General features: G+C 37.6%; 1 protein-coding gene across 3 annotated transcripts in view; it reads left to right on the forward strand.

Annotated features, from left to right (window-relative positions):
- LOC103116592 (WASH complex subunit 2-like) overlaps nt 1-20,384 on the forward strand; it is a 61,224-nt gene that overhangs the window by 7,147 nt on the left and 33,693 nt on the right. For all 3 annotated transcript variants that reach the window (XM_060191606.1, XM_060191592.1, XM_060191597.1), the window contains exons 5-16: nt 2,477-2,650; nt 5,323-5,416; nt 6,198-6,259; nt 8,206-8,253; nt 11,433-11,540; nt 13,124-13,211; nt 13,996-14,067; nt 15,125-15,243; nt 15,968-16,025; nt 17,139-17,198; nt 19,229-19,396; nt 19,759-19,886. In XM_060191606.1, the coding sequence (XP_060047589.1) occupies nt 2,477-2,650; nt 5,323-5,416; nt 6,198-6,259; nt 8,206-8,253; nt 11,433-11,540; nt 13,124-13,211; nt 13,996-14,067; nt 15,125-15,243; nt 15,968-16,025; nt 17,139-17,198; nt 19,229-19,396; nt 19,759-19,886 (1,179 nt within the window). The remainder of the gene's footprint in view (nt 1-2,476; nt 2,651-5,322; nt 5,417-6,197; nt 6,260-8,205; nt 8,254-11,432; nt 11,541-13,123; nt 13,212-13,995; nt 14,068-15,124; nt 15,244-15,967; nt 16,026-17,138; nt 17,199-19,228; nt 19,397-19,758; nt 19,887-20,384) is intronic.

The following is a 20,384-nucleotide window of genomic DNA, read 5'->3' on the forward strand; positions in this document are numbered from 1 at the left end:
AGGGAAAAAAGAAGGAAGGATGGATTCTGGAAGGGTTACAAACCACCTTAACTAGAGGGGCATCAGTTTCTACTTTTATTCCTTTTTGTGTGAATTCACATGTTAATATATGCATGAGCATACACATTCTTCCTGTGTGTTTTCACAGGACAGGCTAAGGTATAAATAGGTTCTTGACTTTCTGACTGTTTGGTAAGAATTACACTTTTCTTCCCATTAAGGAAAGGATGGCAAAATGTAAGTTTATGATGAGGCTAACCTTGGGATCAGCTCTGATTTATTTACAAAGTATAAATTAACCTGAACAAGTTAGTACTTTATTGGCTACTATTACTGTAACATGTGACATTATTAGACTTGAAGGGGGTAGTAGAAACCTACCTGCCACCTTTTTAAAAATAAAAATTACATTACTTTTAATAGTATTCAAAGATTTACCAATCATTTCAGTGCAAAGTATTATAGTTACACCAAGTCAGGGTTCAATTGTAAAGTGACAGGTGTTTAGTGGACTATATTTGAAAGGCCACTATATTTTCGTTTCATAAACATAGATCCTACAGACTTAGTATGATGTTTGCTATACTCAGAACCAACCATACCAGAGTTAGAGGGTGGGGGGAAGGCAGGCAGAATAAAAAAGCTGAACTAGAAAGAATTGAATACTGGAAGTAAACATGTAAAATACTCACGATTTTCCCATTGGGCCCTCCTAATATCATTATGTGGTGTGTTTCTTTTTTTAAAAAAAATTTTTATGTGGTTTGTTTCTTTCTATTACTATGTTTCATCTTCTAGAATGTGCAGATGTACAGACAGAACTAAAACTACATGTCATTTCAGTATTTCTCACAACTACTAACACAGTATGTAAGGTAGCTATCATTGAGAGTTGCCATTGTAAGAAATAGAGATTTGTGTGATATTTTCAGCAGGATGGTGATGCATAAAGGTGTGAGTGACTGAGTGAGTGCGTGAGTGAGTGAATGAGTGAGTGAGTGAGTGTGTGTGTGTGTGTGTGTGTGTTGGGAGTGGGGTGGGTATCATTCTAAGGTGAGATGTTGGGTACATTAGAGAAGAAATTGACCATATCTTGGCTTGTAATGGCCATATTGTGCAGTTTTTTTTAATGTAATTGAAAATTAGTATCTCTTGAGGTACTTTCTTTCTTTAGTATTTTTTTCTTTTTTGTAAATTTATTTATTAATTTATTCACTTTTATTATCCTTGTTTTTATTATTGTACTTATTGTTGTTGTTGATATTGTCATTGTTGGATAGGACAGAGAAATGGAGAGAGGAGGGAAAGACAGAGGGGGAGAGAAAGATAGATACCTGCAGACCTGCTTCACTTCTTGTGAAGTGACTCCCCTGCAGGTAGGGGGCCAGGGCCTCGAACCGGGATGCTTACCCCGGTCATTGTGCTTTGCGCCACCTGCGCTTAACCCGCTACGATACCACCTGACTCCCCTCTTGAGGTATTTTCTTCTAACTGAATTATTACAATTGTCCAAAGAACTGTTAGCCAATGTTAGTGGCATATAGTAATGGTGAAGCTAAAAGTCTGGACCTTTTTCATTCCTCTATCAGGAAGTGAGGTACCATATTGAGGCTCATGATGTGCCCTTCATTTCTGGAGTACTTTATTTTTTTTTCTTCCTGTCACCAGCATTGTTGCTGGGACTCAATATCTGCATGACTCCACTGTTCTACTGTTCCCAGAGGCCTTTTTAAAAAATATTTATTTATTTATTTATTTATTCCCTTTTGTTACTCTTGGTTTATTGTTGTAGTTATTATTGATGTCATTCTTGTTGGATAGGACCAAGAGGAATGGAAAGAGGAGGGAAAGACAGAGAGGGGAAGAGAAAGAGAGATACCTGCAGACCTGCTTCATAGCTTGTGAAGTGATTCCCCTGCAGATGGGGAGCTAGGGGTTCGAACCGGGATCCTTATGCCGGTCCTTGCACTTCGTGCCATGTGCGCTTAACCCGCTGCGCTACTGCTGGACTCCCTCTTTTTTTTTTTTTTTTAATAGAAATGAGAGACAGAGAAAGATAGGGAGATAGAGACAGAAGGGGTACCTGCAGGACTGTTCCACCACTTGTGAAACTTTTCCCCTTGCAGGTGGGACAGGGGACTGAACCCAGGTCTTCATGCATGGCAACATGTTTGCTTTGCTGGGTTAGTTACCATCTAGCCCCAGTTAGGATTCTTTTACATAAGTTATGTAACCGGACTAAAATCCATTGGTTGTATATTTGTAGATGATGAACCTGAAGCTCTGGGACCTTACATAGTTTGCTACATGCTCGGAAAGCAATACGTTAGGGAATGAAAACTCAATCCAAAGTCTTACTCCATGTCTATGGCAAGGTATTCATATAATCTGAGCTTTAGAGAACATTAATTGCTTTAGTTGAAGGGTAGCATTGGTAAACTGGAGATCCATATTGAATAATACTTTTTTTTCCTAGGAAAAGACCAGGGAACAAAAAGAAGTAGATCTGATTCCTAAAGTCCAGGAGGCTGTGAACTATGGTTTGCAAGTATTGGACAGTGCATTTGAGCAGCTGGATATAAAAGCAGGGAACTCTGACTCTGAAGAAGATGATGCTAATGAACGAGTGGAACTTATCCTTGAACCAAAAGTAAAAACTTTTAATTCAAATATTAGTAAATATCTCTCGATTTTGGCATACTTTTCTCAGCATAAGATTAGTAAAACTTATAGGAAATCAGAGCTTATCACGTAGCAGTCTCATATTGACACAAAAACATGGCTAACATCAACATTATTAATTAGCCACTTACTAAGTAAGAGACAGTCTGTTAACTTTTTTTTTTGCAAGTTCATGTGTTTCAGTACTCTAGATTTCACACGAGTGAAACTATCTAGTAGTTGTCTTTCACCTTTTTACTAATTTTGCTAAGCATCCTCCCCATTTTGTCCCAAAGAATACAATATCATCTTTTTCATTGCATAGTAATATTCCATGGAATATATCCCATAATGTCATTAGCCAAATATCTGTCAGTGGGCATTTACACTGCTTCCACCCTTTAGCTGTTATGAATAATGCACCTATAAACATAGGGGTACATATATCCCTTCTAATTACTGTTTGTTCATCCTTTGGATAATTGCCCACAAAGAGTAATATTGCTAGTTAATAAGGTAATTCTATTTTATTTGGCTGAGGACTCTCCATAAAGTCTTCCAAAGGGAATGCACCAGTTTGCATTCCAACCAACAGTGTATCAGTGTCCCATTTTCCTCCACAACCTCTCCAATATCTGTCATTGCCTGTTTTGTAGATATAAGTCTTTCTCATAGGTGTGAGCCTGTTTTCAGGTTTTATCTTTTATGAATAAAGCTGCTGTGAATTTTTATGAAACAGACTATTAGTCTAGCAGGTGTTTATTGCTTCACTATTACTTTCTCTCAGATTCACAAACAGTGGGGTACCACAAAGCCACACAGTCCAAAACACATACAGTGACTGTATGATTTTGAGAAAGTCCTTATGATACCTAAGTATTTTATGAATTGAAACATGCCACACAGTCAAACTCTTCTAATAGTTCATTTAGCTATGCATTTCTCTTCTCCTTTGAGTGTATATGGCTATACCAAGTCAGGGCTGATCCTTTAACACTAGTGCACTACTAACTTGCTTTTTCACTATTAGAGTTTAGAAGTCAGCAGTGGACTGCAAGAAATGTATTGGCTGGGTTCCGTGTCTCCCCCCACCCCCAAGTTGTTCACCTTTTTCTCTTGTGCAGGAGAGTTAGGAATGCTTTGCTAGACAAAATAAGCCCAAGTAACACACTTCTTTTCACACATTGATTGCTGATAAATCTTTTAACTTTTAAAAAAAATTTTATTTATAAAAAGGAAACACTGACAAAAACCATAGGATCAGAGGGGAACAACTTCACACAATTCCCACCACCAGAACTTCATCTTTTAACTTTTATAGCAGCCTTTCCCCAAACTTTCTTTTGTGTGATGTACCCTCTGCCATTCTTTAGCTGATTTGATTTTCGTTCACCAGTGCTCCTTTTAGAAGAGGAAGATTAAATTAGGTCTCAGCAAAGTTTGCTAGAATCTTTGGTTTCTTCCTTTGGTTCTCTTTCTTAGGAGCACTCTGTGAAGTTGTAACTCTTAGCTTTGGGATTCTGCTGGGAAACGTTTTGCCTGTCTTTATCATTTTTAGTAATATTACTAGGCACTTCAGAAGGGAGATTTGGTGTGATTCATCTTTATTTTTTTCTCTTTACCTAAGATATGACTCTGTAGATTAGCTAGTGAGGCCTTTAAATCATTGTACTTTTTTATTTTTCTATACTTTAAATATTTCTATAACTTATAACTTGTTTTGGGTAGCTATATGGAAGATAAAGATATCAAATGGAACTCTTTTTCCAGTCTGAATATTTGATGAATATTTTCTTTCTTTTTTTTTTTTTTTTCCGTTTCAAACCAATTTGTGTTTAATGCCTTTTTAAATCAATTGCTTTTGAACCAGTTCAAGTTTTTGGCCCAAATTAAACAAAACAGGTAATGTAATGTCTCTGTAATGGTGCCCCAACTCCATTTTAAAACGACTTCAAAGATGTCAGCTTTGAGATCACTGGGCAGAGCTCTGGGGGTTCCCTTGAAACTGGTGAGCAAGATGCTGTGGGGAGGAAATGAACTCAGGGTCAAGGACCTAGCTGGAAGGAATTCCAGACCTTGGTAGATGGCATCAGAAAGAGGATACTTGGGGCACTGGTAGTGGGGGAGATCGGGCAGTGCATACAGGATGGGCAGTCCCTCTCTGATCATATGAGATCAGAGGTTCTTATGAAACATGTCAACACTCATGCTTTGAAAAACTCTAAGGCTGTAAGCAATTATTATCAATGCTTTGACAGCATTTTTAGAAATGAAGAAAATGTTAATTATTGTGGTTGTGGTTGTATGTGTGTGTATGAAATCTTTCAGTCCACAAATGTTGTCTCAATTTACAAAAAAACAAAGGAAACCTGAAGTTAGAAGTTATATGGGAGGAAGCCTGGCAGTGGCAAAGCAGGTTGAGCATATGTTACACTGTGCAAGGTCCTAGGTTCAAGCCCTGGGTCCACCCCTGAAGTGAGAAAACTTCAAGATTGGTGAAGCAGTTCTGCTGGTGTCTCCCTCTTCTCTCTCTCTCTCTCTCTCTTTCCCTTCCTTCCTCTTGATTTCTGTCTCCATCAACAAATAAAATTATGTTGAAAAGTTATATGAGGATGTACTATTTCATATTTTATTTATAATATTTTCTTTCATTATCCACAGGACCTATACATTGATCGCCCTTTGCCATATTTAATTGGGTCAAAACTGTTCATGGAACAAGAAGATGTAGGTCTTGGAGAGCTGTCTAGTGAAGGTACTCAATTTTCTTTTGATAGTTTTAGCACATCTTTTTTTTTCCATTTTCAAATAATTTTAGGTGTTATACTAATGTAAGGCTAGTTCAAAGAACTCCAATATACACTCTGATTCACTAGTTAACATTTCACTTTTTTTTGTAACTTTTCTACTAAGTTTTTATTCTGAACGTATTTGACAGACTTCTTGCCTTGTTATTCCTAAATACTTCTATATGTGTTTTTGAAGATATTCTCTTATAACAATTTTAATTACCAAAGTCAGGTAATTTACTGAGCAAAATATTATTGTCATATTTATATTTTTCAAGTTGTCGCAATAATGTCCTTCACAGTCTCATTTTGTCTTCTGGTCTAGGATCTAATACAGGATTGAGTCAAATTGTTCAATCTCTATGGACTTTTTGTAGTCTGTTTTTCAGCTTCACTTTTTTTTTTTTTTTTTTTTTTTTTTTTTTTACAAATTTGATATTTTTGAATAGTACAGGCCAGTTTTTTTTCTTTGTAGTTAACCATTTTGTTTAATAATTAGTGTATTATAGGAGATATCTTAACACGTGCGCTCAACTAGGTGCACCACCGCCTGGCCCCTATAGGAGATAGCTTTGTGGCTTCACTATAATAAAGAGACTTTTAATTCTAATCAGTGGATACAGAAGAGTTATCAAAACCTTTGTGATGCTGTTGTGTGGTCATTTGTCATTTTGAAAAGAAACTAAGGACATTTTCCATAGGAAATTGGTAATAACCCTTACCTTTATCATTATAATTTTTAAACAGAAGGTTCAGTAGGCAGTGATCGTGGTAGTATTGTGGACAGTGAAGAAGAGAATGAAAAAGAGGTAAGGACTGTTTAATGTGTCCAGGTCATGGTGGGCAGGAAAGTTAGATTGTGGTTAGCAAGCTAAATAAGTAAGATTATTTATGAATTAAAAGTCTGTTTTCCCTGCCGTGCCGGGAAGCCCAATGGCCACCCTATGGCGGGGGGTGGGGGTGCGGGGGTGGGTGGTGGGGATGGGACACAGTCTTTTGGTGGTGGGAATTTTAATAATAAATAAAATGGAAAAAAAAAGAAAAAGAAAGTCTGTTTTTATAAGTCATTTAACTGTGATCTGTATCCTGAAGTTGATTCCTTGGATTTAGTTTTTTGGGGTTTTTTTTGCAACATATACAGAACTAAGAAAAACTACAGAATCCCTTTTATCATAGCCCTCCCTCCCACCATACCTGTAAATCTCCCTATGGAATTTTGGTCCACACTCTCCAGAGGGAGAAATTTTAGGAGAAGATGACCAGAGAGCTCTGAACTCCAATTCCATCAAGACCCAGACAGAGAAGAGGAAAAAAAGGAAAGACATTCAGAAGTAGCTGTAAGTGTAGGTGTGACTTAGAAAGGAAGAGAAGACAGGACCATAGAATAAGTGGACAAATATATAAATATAAATATAAGTAGCTATAGAAATAATAGTCAACCACTTCTGTGACCTTGGGAGAACTACTGCAGTTTCCAGTGGAAGGAATGGGGGACACAGAACTCTGGTGTTCGGTGTGGAATTATATGCCTGCTATTTCATAATTTTGTAAATCAATATCAAATCACTAGTAAGAATCTCCTTGTGAACATACTGATATTTTGTGAGAGTAAGTTTAAGATATTTTGGTTGAATCTCTGAGATACTCTCTTTGAGCAAGTTCTGTGTTTGAATAATTCTGTGGGAAAGTATCCATCCTTAAAACTTCTTGTACTGGGAGTTAGGTGGTAGCGCAGCGGGTTAGGCACAGGTGGCGCAAAGCGCAAGACTGGCATAAGGATCCCAATTGGAGCCCCTGGCTCCCTATCTGCAAGAGAGTTGCTTCACAGGTGGTGAAGTAGGTCTGCAGGTGTCTGTCTTTCTCTCCCCCTCTCTGTCTTCCCCTCCTCTCTCCATTTCTCTCTGTCCTAGCCAACAATGACAACAATAATAACTACAACAATAAAACAACAAGGGCAACAAAAGGGAATAAAAAATAAAATAAAATAAAATAAACTTCTTGTACTATGAAGTCTTTTAAGCCAGAAAAATACTTAAAATATCTAACACTTTTACATAATAGAACATGGTCTCACTACTTGCTCTAAAGTCACAGGGTTGGTATATTCATTATGCCATGGGCAGAGACAAAAAGAATTTATGCTTAATATGATCTTTCTCTTCCTTCTTATTTCCACAGTCGTCCTATCTTCTTTTGTTTATCCCTTTATACAAATACCATGCAGTAGGATGTAAATTTTTCTTAAATGATCTCACTGAAACTTATGGTCATTAGCTGAATCATTTGTTTTTAACTATCATCAATAGAACTTTTTATCAAATCTCGGGGAGCAGATTCTGATGTCCCCATCTTGGACCTGTTGTAGTAGTTACCATACTTAGTGGGAATATATATATATTGAGTGGAGGCCAGAATATAAAGAACACAAACCTACCTAATAATTTAATAAATCTGTAACTTTTACTTTCAATCCAAATATGAGAAAGGATAGTGTAGATACATGTGAATTAATTATTAGAGATGTTGAAATGAATCACAAAAGTACATGTTAACTAGAACTCTTAGTGATATTGCCAGCTATGTACCTTATCTGCACCTGTACCTATTTTCCATGATCATTAATCAGTGCAAAGGGATCAACATGTGCAAAGACTATCAACATGTCTCAAAGAATTAGACCTGAAGTAATATCTGTACTTCTGAATAAAACCTGTGTCATCAATATTTGTCGTTCCCCCCCCCCCCCCCGCCAAAGGAGTCAGATGAAGATTTTGCCAATCAAAGTGATAATGATCAAAACCGGGTAAGACACATGTACTGAAGTGACTTTACTTTTAGATTTTAATTTAAATTTTAATTGCAACAGAGTATATATGGTAAATATATACTAAGATTACTTTTTTTATTGTATTTATAAAAAGGAAACACTGACAAAACCATAGGATAAGAGGGGTACAACTCCACACAATTCCCACCACCAGAACTCCATATCCCATCGCCTCCCTTGATAGCTTTCCTATTCTTTAACCTTCTGGGAGTATGGACCCAAGGTCATTGTGGGATGCAGAAGGTGGAAGGTCTGGCTTCTATAATTGCTTCCCCACTGAACGTAGGCGTTGACAGATTGATCCATACTCCCAGCCTGTCTCTCTCTTTCCCTAGTGGGGCAACAAAACAGACCCCTTTGTGGATCCCTATAGGTCCTTGCCCTCAACTTGGATCAACAACAGTAGAGAATGTTCCATCCTCTGAAGGGAGGCTGGACAACATACTCTATGCTACACCTGAGGAAGATAGGTCCTGATATTGGGGCAGCTTGGAACGGTCCTACTTATGACCAAAGAATGTGAGCTCAGATCTACAGGGATGCAGAGGTCACATAGGCTCCTAAGTTGAATATGGGCCCCAGATCACATCACATCAATGGCGTTTACAGCTTACAATATTTATATACCTTTCCCATATTTGGGAGCTACTGTCTCCCCTGATTTAGCTTTCTGGTTCTTTTTCTAGCCATGACATCATCTCCCCAGACAATAGCTTGGATCCACCTGCATATCAGATTTCAGGTTCGGGGTGGGAAAAAAAAAAAAAAAAAAACTAAGACTACTTTTAAAAAATATGGTGCCTGTGATCAAACACAGGGTCTCTTGCATGTACTCCACTACTGAGCCACCTCATTGGCCTACATATTTTTTAAAGCAGGGAGCTCTCCTTGTTTTCATGTGGTGCCAAGGATTGAATTAGTTCCTCAGGAATGTGAAGGAGATGCTCTACTGCTGAGCCACCATTCTGTTCTCCCAAAACACTTTTGAATGGCTTATAACAAAATAAGGAGATGTTCATGTTTATAGCTACTTTACCTTCATACATTTCATGTAACCCCGTATATGTAACCATATGTATGTATATATGTACATATATATGTCTGTGTTTTATATATACATACATTTCATGTACCCCCGTATGTGTAACCATACATTTCATGTACGCCCATATATGTAACCATATGTATGTATATATGTACATATATATGTCTGTGTTTTATATATATTTATTTCATTATTTTTTTTCCACCAGAGTGTTGCTAAGCTCTGGTTTATGGTGGTGCTGGGAATTAAACTTGGGACATTGAACCTTCAAGTATTAACGTCTTTTTGTTTAACTATTATGCTGTCTCCTCAACTTACTTGCTTTATATTTTACCTTAATTTTTCTTATACTGCAGTAAAGTTAAAAAAAGAAAAAATGGTTGGAAGGAGACTGTAAAGATTAATTTGCTAAACCAAGCTACTTCCTGTGAATCCTCTACCACTTTAAAAATTTAAGATGTTTTAATAGCAATATTAAGGAACAATCAAAGGATGGCTATCTTTTATCTCAACAAAGTTATATTACTTTTTATAAGTCCTTCTAAGAACATATTAATTTTTAAAGATTGCTTTATTGATGAAATGGGTATTCACAGAATTATTGTCACAGGGGTACAGTTACATATTTCCCCAAGACAGGATTTAGTACAGACAGGGTTTAGTATTATCCCGTTTCAGGCATCCACTGGGGATCTTGGAAGAGTTCCCTCTGGCTCAGGTGGAATGATTGTAGCTTATTTTATGCTAACTATATCAACATATTAAAAGGATTTTCTTACTTAGGCTCTGAAGTCCCAGGTTCTATCCCCCTGCCCCACCATAAACCAGAGCTAATCAGTGCTCTGGTAAAATATATGAAGTCTTAAAAAAAAAACAGAAGGATTTCCTTGTATTTTTTTCTTCTTCTATGAGTTGGGGCTTTGCACATGTGTAATTTCATGATTCCCCATCTGCTTTTTCATTCACAGAGAGATAGGTAGAGGCACTACAGCACCAGATTTGCCACCAGTGCTGTGGCATATGCCTATCTGCGTGAACATGAGCAATGGGCATGGTAAGGCAGGAGCCCTAGCCAGTGAACTATCCGTCCTGCCTTTTTTTTTTTTTTTTTTTTTTTTTTTTTTTTTTTACCATTTTAAACAGTCTTTGTGATTTGTTTTCTAGTTTTTCCTTAATATGGTATCAGGAAATGAGCTCTGGGCATTGTGCAGGCACAGTGCTATTGAGGGCGTTCTGCCCTCTCTCTTTTTTTTTTTAATTCTTAGATATATATATAGAGAGAAGAGAGACACTGCCAGCTATGATGCCATCCATGGTATTCCTATGTGGTGCCAGTGTTTGAATGTGGAACCTCACATATGGTATGGCTTGCTTGCTACTGGAGGAGCTATTTCCTGGCTCCCTATAGTGGATCTTCTTTGTATGATCTAGATGATACTTATTTCTTTGAAATTCACCATTAACCCCATAAAATCAGACAGCTTTTTTAAATAATGCAAAACTGTGATACAAAGCATTAGTTTCATTATTTGTTTTGTTGAGTATAAACTTGCTTGCATGCTACAAATTGGCAAAAATTTATTTAAGCATAAAAATTTAATTATGCAAGTTATAGCAGTGATTTTTTTTTTTTTGCAAAAATTAGAAATTAGCAAGTGGGACTTTGAGCCTTCTAGTCCTCACCTTCGCACACTCTCCAGAGATAAATGGTATTAAGAGATAAGAATATTTGATACTGGGACTGGGTGGTACTGTGCCCAGTTAAGTGCATGCACTGCAGTGCATGAGGACCCAGGTTTAATTCCCAGCCCTCACCTGTGGGGATAAGCTTCATTCTGCTAGAGCAGTCCTGCAAGTGTCTCTCTCCCTTCCCATCAGTTTTTTTTTTCCTCTATAGAAAATAAATATTACAAAAAAGAATAGCACATAATTTTTCTAGCGATTAACATTTTTGTATTTCAGTATTAAATCATATAAATTTTGCTGCCTTATCATCAAAATTGCTTTTAAAAAGCCATTATATTTTTGAAAGAGAAACTTAAGAGGCTAGGAAACTATGTCTTTTTCATCCTGATGACAATAATTCTAACCTGTCATTGTATCCTCTTAGCACACTGCACAAATGAGCGATGAAGAAGATGATGATGGTTGTGACATTTTTGCTGACTCTGAGAAGGAAGAAGATGATATTGAAAATATTGAAGAAAGCACTAAACCTGTAAGAAATTATAGTTGCTATTTCTTGACACTATTTTAGTAATGGTATCTGGAACTCATTTCTTTCATTGTCACTTATGTCTGTTACCATCTTATTTTGCAGTGCCTTTGTAACTTCATTTATACTTTTGAACATGTTTAAGCATCCTAATTTAATGTATAAGTATCCCTTTCTTTTTTTATTTTTTTAAATATTTGTTTATTTATTCTCTTTTGTTTACCTTGTTGTTTTATTGTTGTAGTTATTATTGCTGTTGTTATTGATGTCGTCGTTGTTGGATAGGACAGAGAGAAATGGAGAGAGGAGGGAAAGACAGAGATGAGGAGAGAAAGATAGACACCTACAGACCTGCTTCACCACCTATGAAGCGACTCCTCTGCAGGTGAGGAGCCGGGGGCTCGAACCAGGATCCTTAACGCTGGTCCTTGCGCTTTGCGCCACCTGCGCTTAACCAGCTGCGCTACTGCCAGACTCTCAAGTATCCCTTTCTTTAGTGTTGTGAATTAAATTTATTTTTGCCATGCCCAGGATCATGTGCATTTGTGGCATCACTACTGAGGGCCTCCCCAAGTTGATTTTTTTCATTCTTTATTTTCGAAGGAGAGAGAGAGACAGAGAGGAAAATTGGAATGACAGAAAGGTAGAGATAGCACAGCAACACTCCCATATGGTACCAGGCCTTGAACCCTGGACCTCACACATGGTGTAAGGCCTATGCTCTGTTGTGATGAGCAATATACCCTCCTCCCTCAACAAAGTTATCATTCTATAAATCAGTTCATTCAGCAGACTTTTAAGACTCTTAAGACTCCTCTATCCTCCACCCCTAAGACACCTGTAATGATTATATTCTTATCCAGATCTGAGTATTAAAATCAGCTATTAAAAAAGAAGTTGGGAAATACAAAGGATCTCCCTTTGAATGGAACGGTGCCCTGTTTCTTAAGTGATCTTTAGGGGCCAATAAGTTTAAATTCATTTAGTTAAAATCTTACTCTCATCAGTTGCATTTTTTTTTTTGCTATTGTTTACCTTTTTTTTTTTTTTCTTTCCCACATCACTGTATTGGGAAAGTAATGATTTATAAGAATTATTTTCAGTATTTTTATTGGATAGATACTGAGAGAGATTGAGAGAGGAGGGAGAGCTAGAGAGGGAAAGAGACAAAGAGACACCTACACCCCTGCTTCACCACTTGTGAAGGTTTCCTCCTCACAGAGAGTCCCTGTAGAGACTAGGGACTTGAACTTGGGTCCTGGGTAATCTGTGTGCATAACCAGGTGCACCACTGCCTGACTCCCCCCAAGACAGTTTTTTTCACATGAGTACAGTTTCTTACCTCCCCATGGTAGCTGTCTGTGCGCCACCTCCTCCACCAACTAAGTTCTTCCTCCACTATCTTTCACTGTGTCCACAAGTCCCACTTCTTCCTTTAGAGTCTTTTGCTCTGTTCTAGGGAACTACAGCTACTTTAAATTGTACCGTGTGTTTTCCTTTTCTTTATTTACTATTTTAAAGGTATCCAAATATAAACTGTGCCAGTACATATGTTACAAAACTGATTCTCACTTTTCTGCCTGTAGAAAAGAAATAGACCTACATCATTTGCTGATGAGTTGGCAGCTCGTATCAAAGGGGAAACTGCAAACCGGGTAGAAGAGGAACAACCAAGTATGCCCACTCAGATGAGTTAACAGGGTGGAGGAGAAGTGCTGGGCTTTACTGATGGGTTTCAGTAGGGGTTATTCCCTTGTTTACTCAGACATCCAAGCTTACATTGTAGCTCTTACTCTGTTTTTTACTTAGAGGCTCCTTGATAACTGAACACTGCAGACTGTCCCAAGGGAAAAAAAATTCACATTTATATAATTTTTTTTCCAAGATTTTGTTGAGGATAGGAGGGGAGAGAGAGAATGAAAGTGAGAGAGAGAACCAGACATCACTCTGGTGCATGTGCTACTGGGTATTGAACTTGGGACCTTATGCTTGAAAGTCCAGTGCTTTATCCACTGTGCACATAATATTTTATGTGCAGTTTCAGAGGATTAATGGATATTCCAGAGAAGCATGAACCCCACATAGGAATCCCTGATTTAAACTATAGGAGTATTTGCTCCTGTAATTTGATAGCACATAGTGTATGCCAAATAGAAAGATACCAGAACACATCTTTAGACAAATGGAGTTCTGGTATACACATAATTCTATAGTAATATATCAACTGCAGCTTTTGCCTTAGAGGCCCTGCAGAAAGTCTTGTAAGGTAAGACATCGAGGGTAGTGCTTATGAGGAGCTTATACGAAGTTAAGTGTCTTCTTAGTATCAAGAGTCCTGAGAATGATGTGTAAGGAATGTGTAAGCAATCAGTGGATAGATACTAGAATTGGAGTAGAAATAATGGTATTAGGTAGTAAACACTAAGAGCACTGTTAAAACTCTGAAATGTTCTTGAAGGCTCATCTCCAGGGGAAGCAAAACACCAGAAGATACTGAAAGAGAAGAAAGAAAGGAGAACTCCTTCAGATGGTAGGCCTCTTAATTTTGTTGCTTTAGGAGGCTTGTTACTCAAAAATATCACTTACATAATTCACAGTGTCACTTTAAATGCTAACAGATGTGATGCCTTCATGCATATTTTCAAAGCATTTCAAAGCATGCTTTCCAGGTGCTCAGGAAGAAGAGAGTGGAGAGAAAAAGCTGTGAAGAGTTCAATTACTAGGTTTTTGTAGTGATCGCAAGTGTCTAGATTTCAGTTCTCTAGTTTTTGTTTCAATATAGAATATGACTGGCCTTTCAGTAATATTTCAGAATAATATCTACTTATATTCCCATTTGTGAACTTGTCGGTCTGCTGCATATCTATTTGCTCAGCCTGCCTTACCCCCCATCCCCACAAAGAAAGAAAAGTATTAAGTAGATGTCACATATTTGCTTCAAAAATTCTAAAACTAGAAAAGGGGCATCACTTGTAGAATTCACCTTTCTTTCAGATATTTACACATTTGAGTGTGGGAATACGGAAATTTTTTTTTTTAATCACTACCAGGGTTTTCACTGGGGCTTGGTGCTGACACTATGAATCCACCACTACCAGCAGCCATTCCCCCCCCCCCCTTTTTTCTTTCTATTTTATTGAATAAAACAGAGAAATTGACTGGGAAGGAGGAGATAAAGAGGGAGAAAGAACGGTAGATACCTGCAGACCTTCCTCACTACTATTGAAGTGTCTCCCCAGCAGCTGGAAAGCTGAGGCTAGAACCTGGGTCCTTTTCATATGGTGATGTGTGCACTCAATCAGATGTGCCCTCCTGCCCCCCGAGTAAACTTTTGAGGAATTTGTTTTAAAGGATTAATGGACACTGAATTAGTTTTAGTTAAAATTTCTTCAAGCTTCGCTCTTGTTTTCCCTTATTGACCAATAAAATGATGAAAAAAGATAAATCCTCAACTACTCTTTGTTATGTATGATTGGAAAAATTCCATGCCAACTTTGGAGATATTATAAAGGCTAGCCCCAGATTCTTAGATCTAGACTTATCGTTAATTTTTTTATGGAAAAATGCCCCCCCTTTTTGTCTACTAGATGAAGAAGATAACTTATTTGCACCCCCTAAGCTGACTGATGAAGATTTCTCGCCATTTGGTTCTAGAGGTGGTTTGTTCAGTGGAGGGAAGGGACTCTTTGATGATGAAGATGAGGAGGTGAGTTAGTGGTTATCCACAGTACTCTACATGACGTGTCAAGGGCTCAGAAGGAAGAAAGACATTTTTTCCCATTCTTTAATGGGAGAAGTAGCTTCCTAATTGGAAGTTACTTTTGCCTCCATATTTTTAGAAGATTATGAACTAGGAATCACAGAGAAAAAAATACTGTATCTTAGTAGGTTTGTTAGGTGGACAGTGTGTGTGAGAGTGTTAGTTAATAATTTATTTAATTAAATGTTTTTTACCTTTCTCCCAAATTTATATTTATTTTTAGAAATATATTTATTTTCTCCCATATTTATACTTATTTCTTGGACAGCTCGATACTATTTAAAGGTTTGGTTTTGCCATAGGCTTACTTCAGAGCTGATTTTATTGTAGAACAATAAATGCACAGCTTTAAATTGTCTAAGGTACCTTTCTTTAGAAATCCCCAGGGGCCAGGTGGTGGCGCACCTGGTTGAGCACACATGTTACAGTGCACAAGGACTCAGGTTCGAGCCCCTGGTCCCCACCTACATGGGAAAAGCTTCATGTGTGGTGAAGCAGGGCTGCAGGTATCTCTTTCTCACTCCCCCTTCCCTCTCAATTTCTGGCTGTCTATCCAATAAATAATAAATAAAGATAATTTTTAAAAAATTAAAGAAAAGAAAGAAATCCCCAGACACAGTTCTATTTTTCTCTGGTTTTTAATATCCTGTTGTGTGCTTGTTAAAATCAGAGTGACCTCTTCAAGGAAGCCCCTCAGGATCAGGAAGTTCGAACCCCTGCTAATGAAGGTAAGCTTGCGCTGAGGCTGCTTTATCTGTGCTTGGATTTCCAAAATCTGTCTTCCCATCAAAGATTAACCTCATGAAGTTTCTCTTGCTCTCAACTGTTTTCATTGATGGGAGATAATATGTTTTTCTTGTTTCACTTAACAGTAGCTCATTTTTACTAGTTCATATCTGAAATTAAAAAATTCAAAAGTACCATCTGTAAATATATATCATAGTTTTGCCTGTTTCTCTTCTTCCTTCAATAAAGGCAGAGAGGATGGGAGAGAGACAGAGGCAGACACACCGCAGCATCAAAGCTTCCTTTAGTGATGTGAGGCCTGGGTCACACACATGGCAAAGTAGCACACTATCCACATGACCTATTTCACTGGCCCCTGCCTCTTAGGAGAATATTCATGAAAAGTCATATAGGAAAAGCACTCTATAGCAGTGCTAAGGCTATTCTAATTCTAATTATGTTTAGTTCAAACCCATTTTTAAAATAATTCCTTAATGCAATGTCTATTAGAATCGTCTGTTGAGATTAAACACACACACACACACACACACACAGTCACACTGAAAAAGCAAAGAACCTACAAATTTAACTTTATTATTCTGTAGTTGATCTTGGGAAATTTTTGTTTTAAGTGACTTGATCTCCCCAGTTATCAGATTTTGAACTTACTCTGATGTTGACTGACTTGGCTATCCTACATTTTCTGATTTCCACTGTTTGCTAAAAGTGACCTGGTTGCCTTCCCCTCTTTGCTGTTATAAAGTTTTCATTTCCACTGTTATCTTAAACTCTGAAGTTATTTTTGACTTGCTTGTTTTAATCAACTGATAAATGTGTGATCTAGTAGAGTTAGACTACTTGCTCTGCTCTTGCCACCCCCATCTGTGCTGAATGCCTTCCTTGAATGCCTGAGCCAACACCCAGAGTCAAAAGGGGGTGGAAGGGGGGGAGCCATGTGATTGCTAGAGAAACAATGTTAAGGAATTTTTAAGTGGCTTTTTAGGGAAAAAAAAAACATCTCTATTGTCATCTGTGTTGCACATATATCAGGAAAATGTGTTGATTATGGAAAACTTTTTTTTTTTTTAACAATGGTTCTCTCTTTTTAATTTTAGTGTCTTCATCCTCTAGAACTGGAAAGAAAATCCCAGCTGGAGCTGTCTCTGTATTTTTAGGTATTATAAATTTGGGTTTATTTCCTTTTTTAAGCTATGTAATGAGTGAAATCATAGTTTTCTTTCACTTTCTTTCTTCACTGAACATAAGCACCTTTAGTTCCATCCATTTTGTCGCAAGGGATTAAATACCACCTTTTAGAATTATAAATAGTATTCTACTGAATATCTGTCCCATAATTTCTTTATCCAGCTGACTGTCAATGGGCATTTAGATTGCTTTCTTTCTTCCTTTTTTTTTTTCTTTATTTTTTGTTATTGTGATTTAGTTTATGAACAGAGGGGTGCTGATTTATTTCCCTTCAAAGTAGTGTTTTTATGGTTTTTGGGTATATTCCCAAGAGTAGCATTGCAGGATCAGAAGATATTTCCATTTTTTTAAATTAGTGATTTAATAGTGGTTTAGAAGATCATAAGATTTACATGTATATTTCTGTCCTTGATCTACCATCAAAATTCTGTACCCCCACACTCTCAGTGAGGTATCTCTCTAGTTATTTATGCATTCTCCTTGCAGTTTTTGTACCAATTTGAATTCTCCCTGGTGGTGTTAACAGAGTTCCTTTTTCTCCATACCCCAACAGCATTTGTCACCTTTTGTTCTGTTGATGTAGACCATTCTCACAAATGTGAGGTGCAATTTCAGTGTGATTTTAATTTTTATTTTCCTAGTAATGTAGGTAATTAGAACACAGGAACTTGCTAGAAAAATAAAGGAGTATTTAAATAGCCTCAGACCGTAGAAATTATGGTGGTGGGTGCAGTATGGAGCTATACCCTTCTAATCTTATAATCTGGTAAACCACTAAAACATCACTAGTAAAAAACCAGATTAACAAAAAGTCAAGGTATATACGTGACAGCCAGGGAGATAACTCAGAATGTAAACACAGTGCTTGCTTGGCTGCATGATACCCTGGCTTTGATCCTCAGTGTGCATATGCCAGAATAGAAGGGTGCTATGGTTTCTTTCTTTTCATGAAAAAAGGGAATCTTCAAAAACAGAAACACTGTACATTTGTTTAATTGTCTTAAGAGAATCTTCTGAGGACATCTAACTACATATAAAAAGAGTTCATTTGAGGCCAGGCAGTGGCATAGCCAGTTGAATGCACACATTACTGTGTACAAGGACCCAGGGTCAAGCTCTTGGTCCCCACATGCAGGGGGAAGGTTCACGAGTCGTAGAGCAGGGCTGCAGGTGTCTCTCCGCCTCTGTCCATCTCTCTCCCTTTCCCCTCTTCTCCTCCCTTCCCTCCCCCCTCTTTTTTATTTATTTATTTATTTTTGTTATCAGGGTTATCATTGGGGCTCCATGCCTATACAGAATCCACCACTTTCAGTGTCCAATTTTTTCCTTTTTTCTTTTCTTTTCTTTTCTTTCTTTCTTTCTTTCTTCTGTGATATGACAGAAAAATTGAGAGTGAACAGCTGGGGGATATAGAAGGAGAGAGAGAGAGACACCTGCAGCAATGCATCATCATTCATGAAGCTTACCCCTGACAGGTGGGGACTAGGGACTTGAACCTGGGTCCCTGTACATGATAATGTGTGCATTCAGCTAAGAGCTCCACGACCTGGCCTCTCACTCTCTTCCCTCTTCCTATCTAACTCTCTCCCCCCTCCACCAATATCTCTCTGTTCTACCAAATGAAAGAAAATGTAAAAAAATGACCCCCAGAAGTGGGGTATTTATGGTGCAGGGACTGATCTCAGCAGTAACCCTGTTGTGGGTGGGCGGAGAGAGATAAAAGAGCTCATTTACTGGTATTACCTAATGCGTCCTTAGAAATCAAAGAACCCTATAATGTTGGGAATTTTTGTGTTTGATGGATCAGAAGATCCATCAAACACATTGTGGCACACTCTATAGCAATGATGGATGAAGATTATTGAGTCCTGATAATATGTTTTGTGAAGGAACTTTAATTAAAAATTCTTGGTAAATACTTATATAAACTTTCTATAAAAATGAAGAAGCCCATCCACATTGGCTCATGGTGGTAGCTATCGTATCTTTCCACTTACAGGGGACACTGATGTGTTTGGTGCTTCCTCTGCTCCATCAGTGAAGGAGCCTCAGAAACACAGGCAGCCCACTGCAGGGAAAACCCCAGCTTCTGTTGTCCTCTTTGATGATGATGATGACGATGATGATGACTTTTTTTCGACTTCTTATAGCAAACCCCCAAAGACAGGTACCTATTTCAATTTGTTGGGAATTTATCTAGGAAAATAAAAATGTTGGACTAAAAAGGGCATAAAACTTTTCTAGTCCTGTATCTCCTACAGTCTCAGAATCCCTTATTAAGCATTTCTGGCATCAGTAATTTATCTAATCTTTCTCTAAGTATTTCATTTAAGCTGATGTTACCTTCCCTGAACGATACCAATCTAGTTCTCTTTGTATTACTTCATCACCAAACAAGAGATCATGTACTTTTTTAATTTATTTTTGGGAAGGAAGGGTTTTTAATTAATGACTTTGTGTGTGTGTGTGTGTGTGTGTTGGAATTTTCTTTACCTTAGTGTAACGTTATACCTTGATTTCTTTCTAAAGATAAAATAAAACCCACTGCCAATATTTTTGATGATGAAGAAGGAGATCTTTTCCAAGAAAAGGCAGCAACTTTGCCAGAAGCTACGTTGAATCAGACAGACGAAAATAAAGGAAGACCAGAAAAAAAGGTGAGCTAAAGGGGAGTCTAAACATGAGAGTGTTGGTTGGGTGTGTCTTCTTAATCTATCTGGACTCCAAAGGGGGGATACTTTCTTTTCTAGTATATAGTGGAGGACTTGAAACATGAAAAAGTTGGAAGAAGAGTACAATGAACACCCAAGTAAACTACCACTTAAATTCAGCAGTTGTTAGGATTTTGCCTTGTTCAGTGATTTTAAAATTCATTGAAGAACTTAGTTATTTGTTTATTTATTTTTATTTGATAATGATTGACAATACCATAGGATAAGAGCAGTACAATTCAACACAGTTCCCCCTCCAGAGTTCCATATCCCTTCCCCTCCATTGGAAGCTTTCCTATTATTTATCCCTCTGGGAGCATGGACCCAGGATCATTATGGGGTACAGAAGGTGGATGGTAATTCTTCCATAATTGCTTCTCCTCTGGACATGGGCATTGGCAGGTCAATCCATACTCCCAGCTTGTGTCTGTCTTTTCTTAGTGG

This window comes from Erinaceus europaeus, chromosome 1 (genome assembly GCF_950295315.1).
Source record: "Erinaceus europaeus chromosome 1, mEriEur2.1, whole genome shotgun sequence".
Taxonomy (NCBI): Eukaryota; Metazoa; Chordata; class Mammalia; order Eulipotyphla; family Erinaceidae; genus Erinaceus; species Erinaceus europaeus.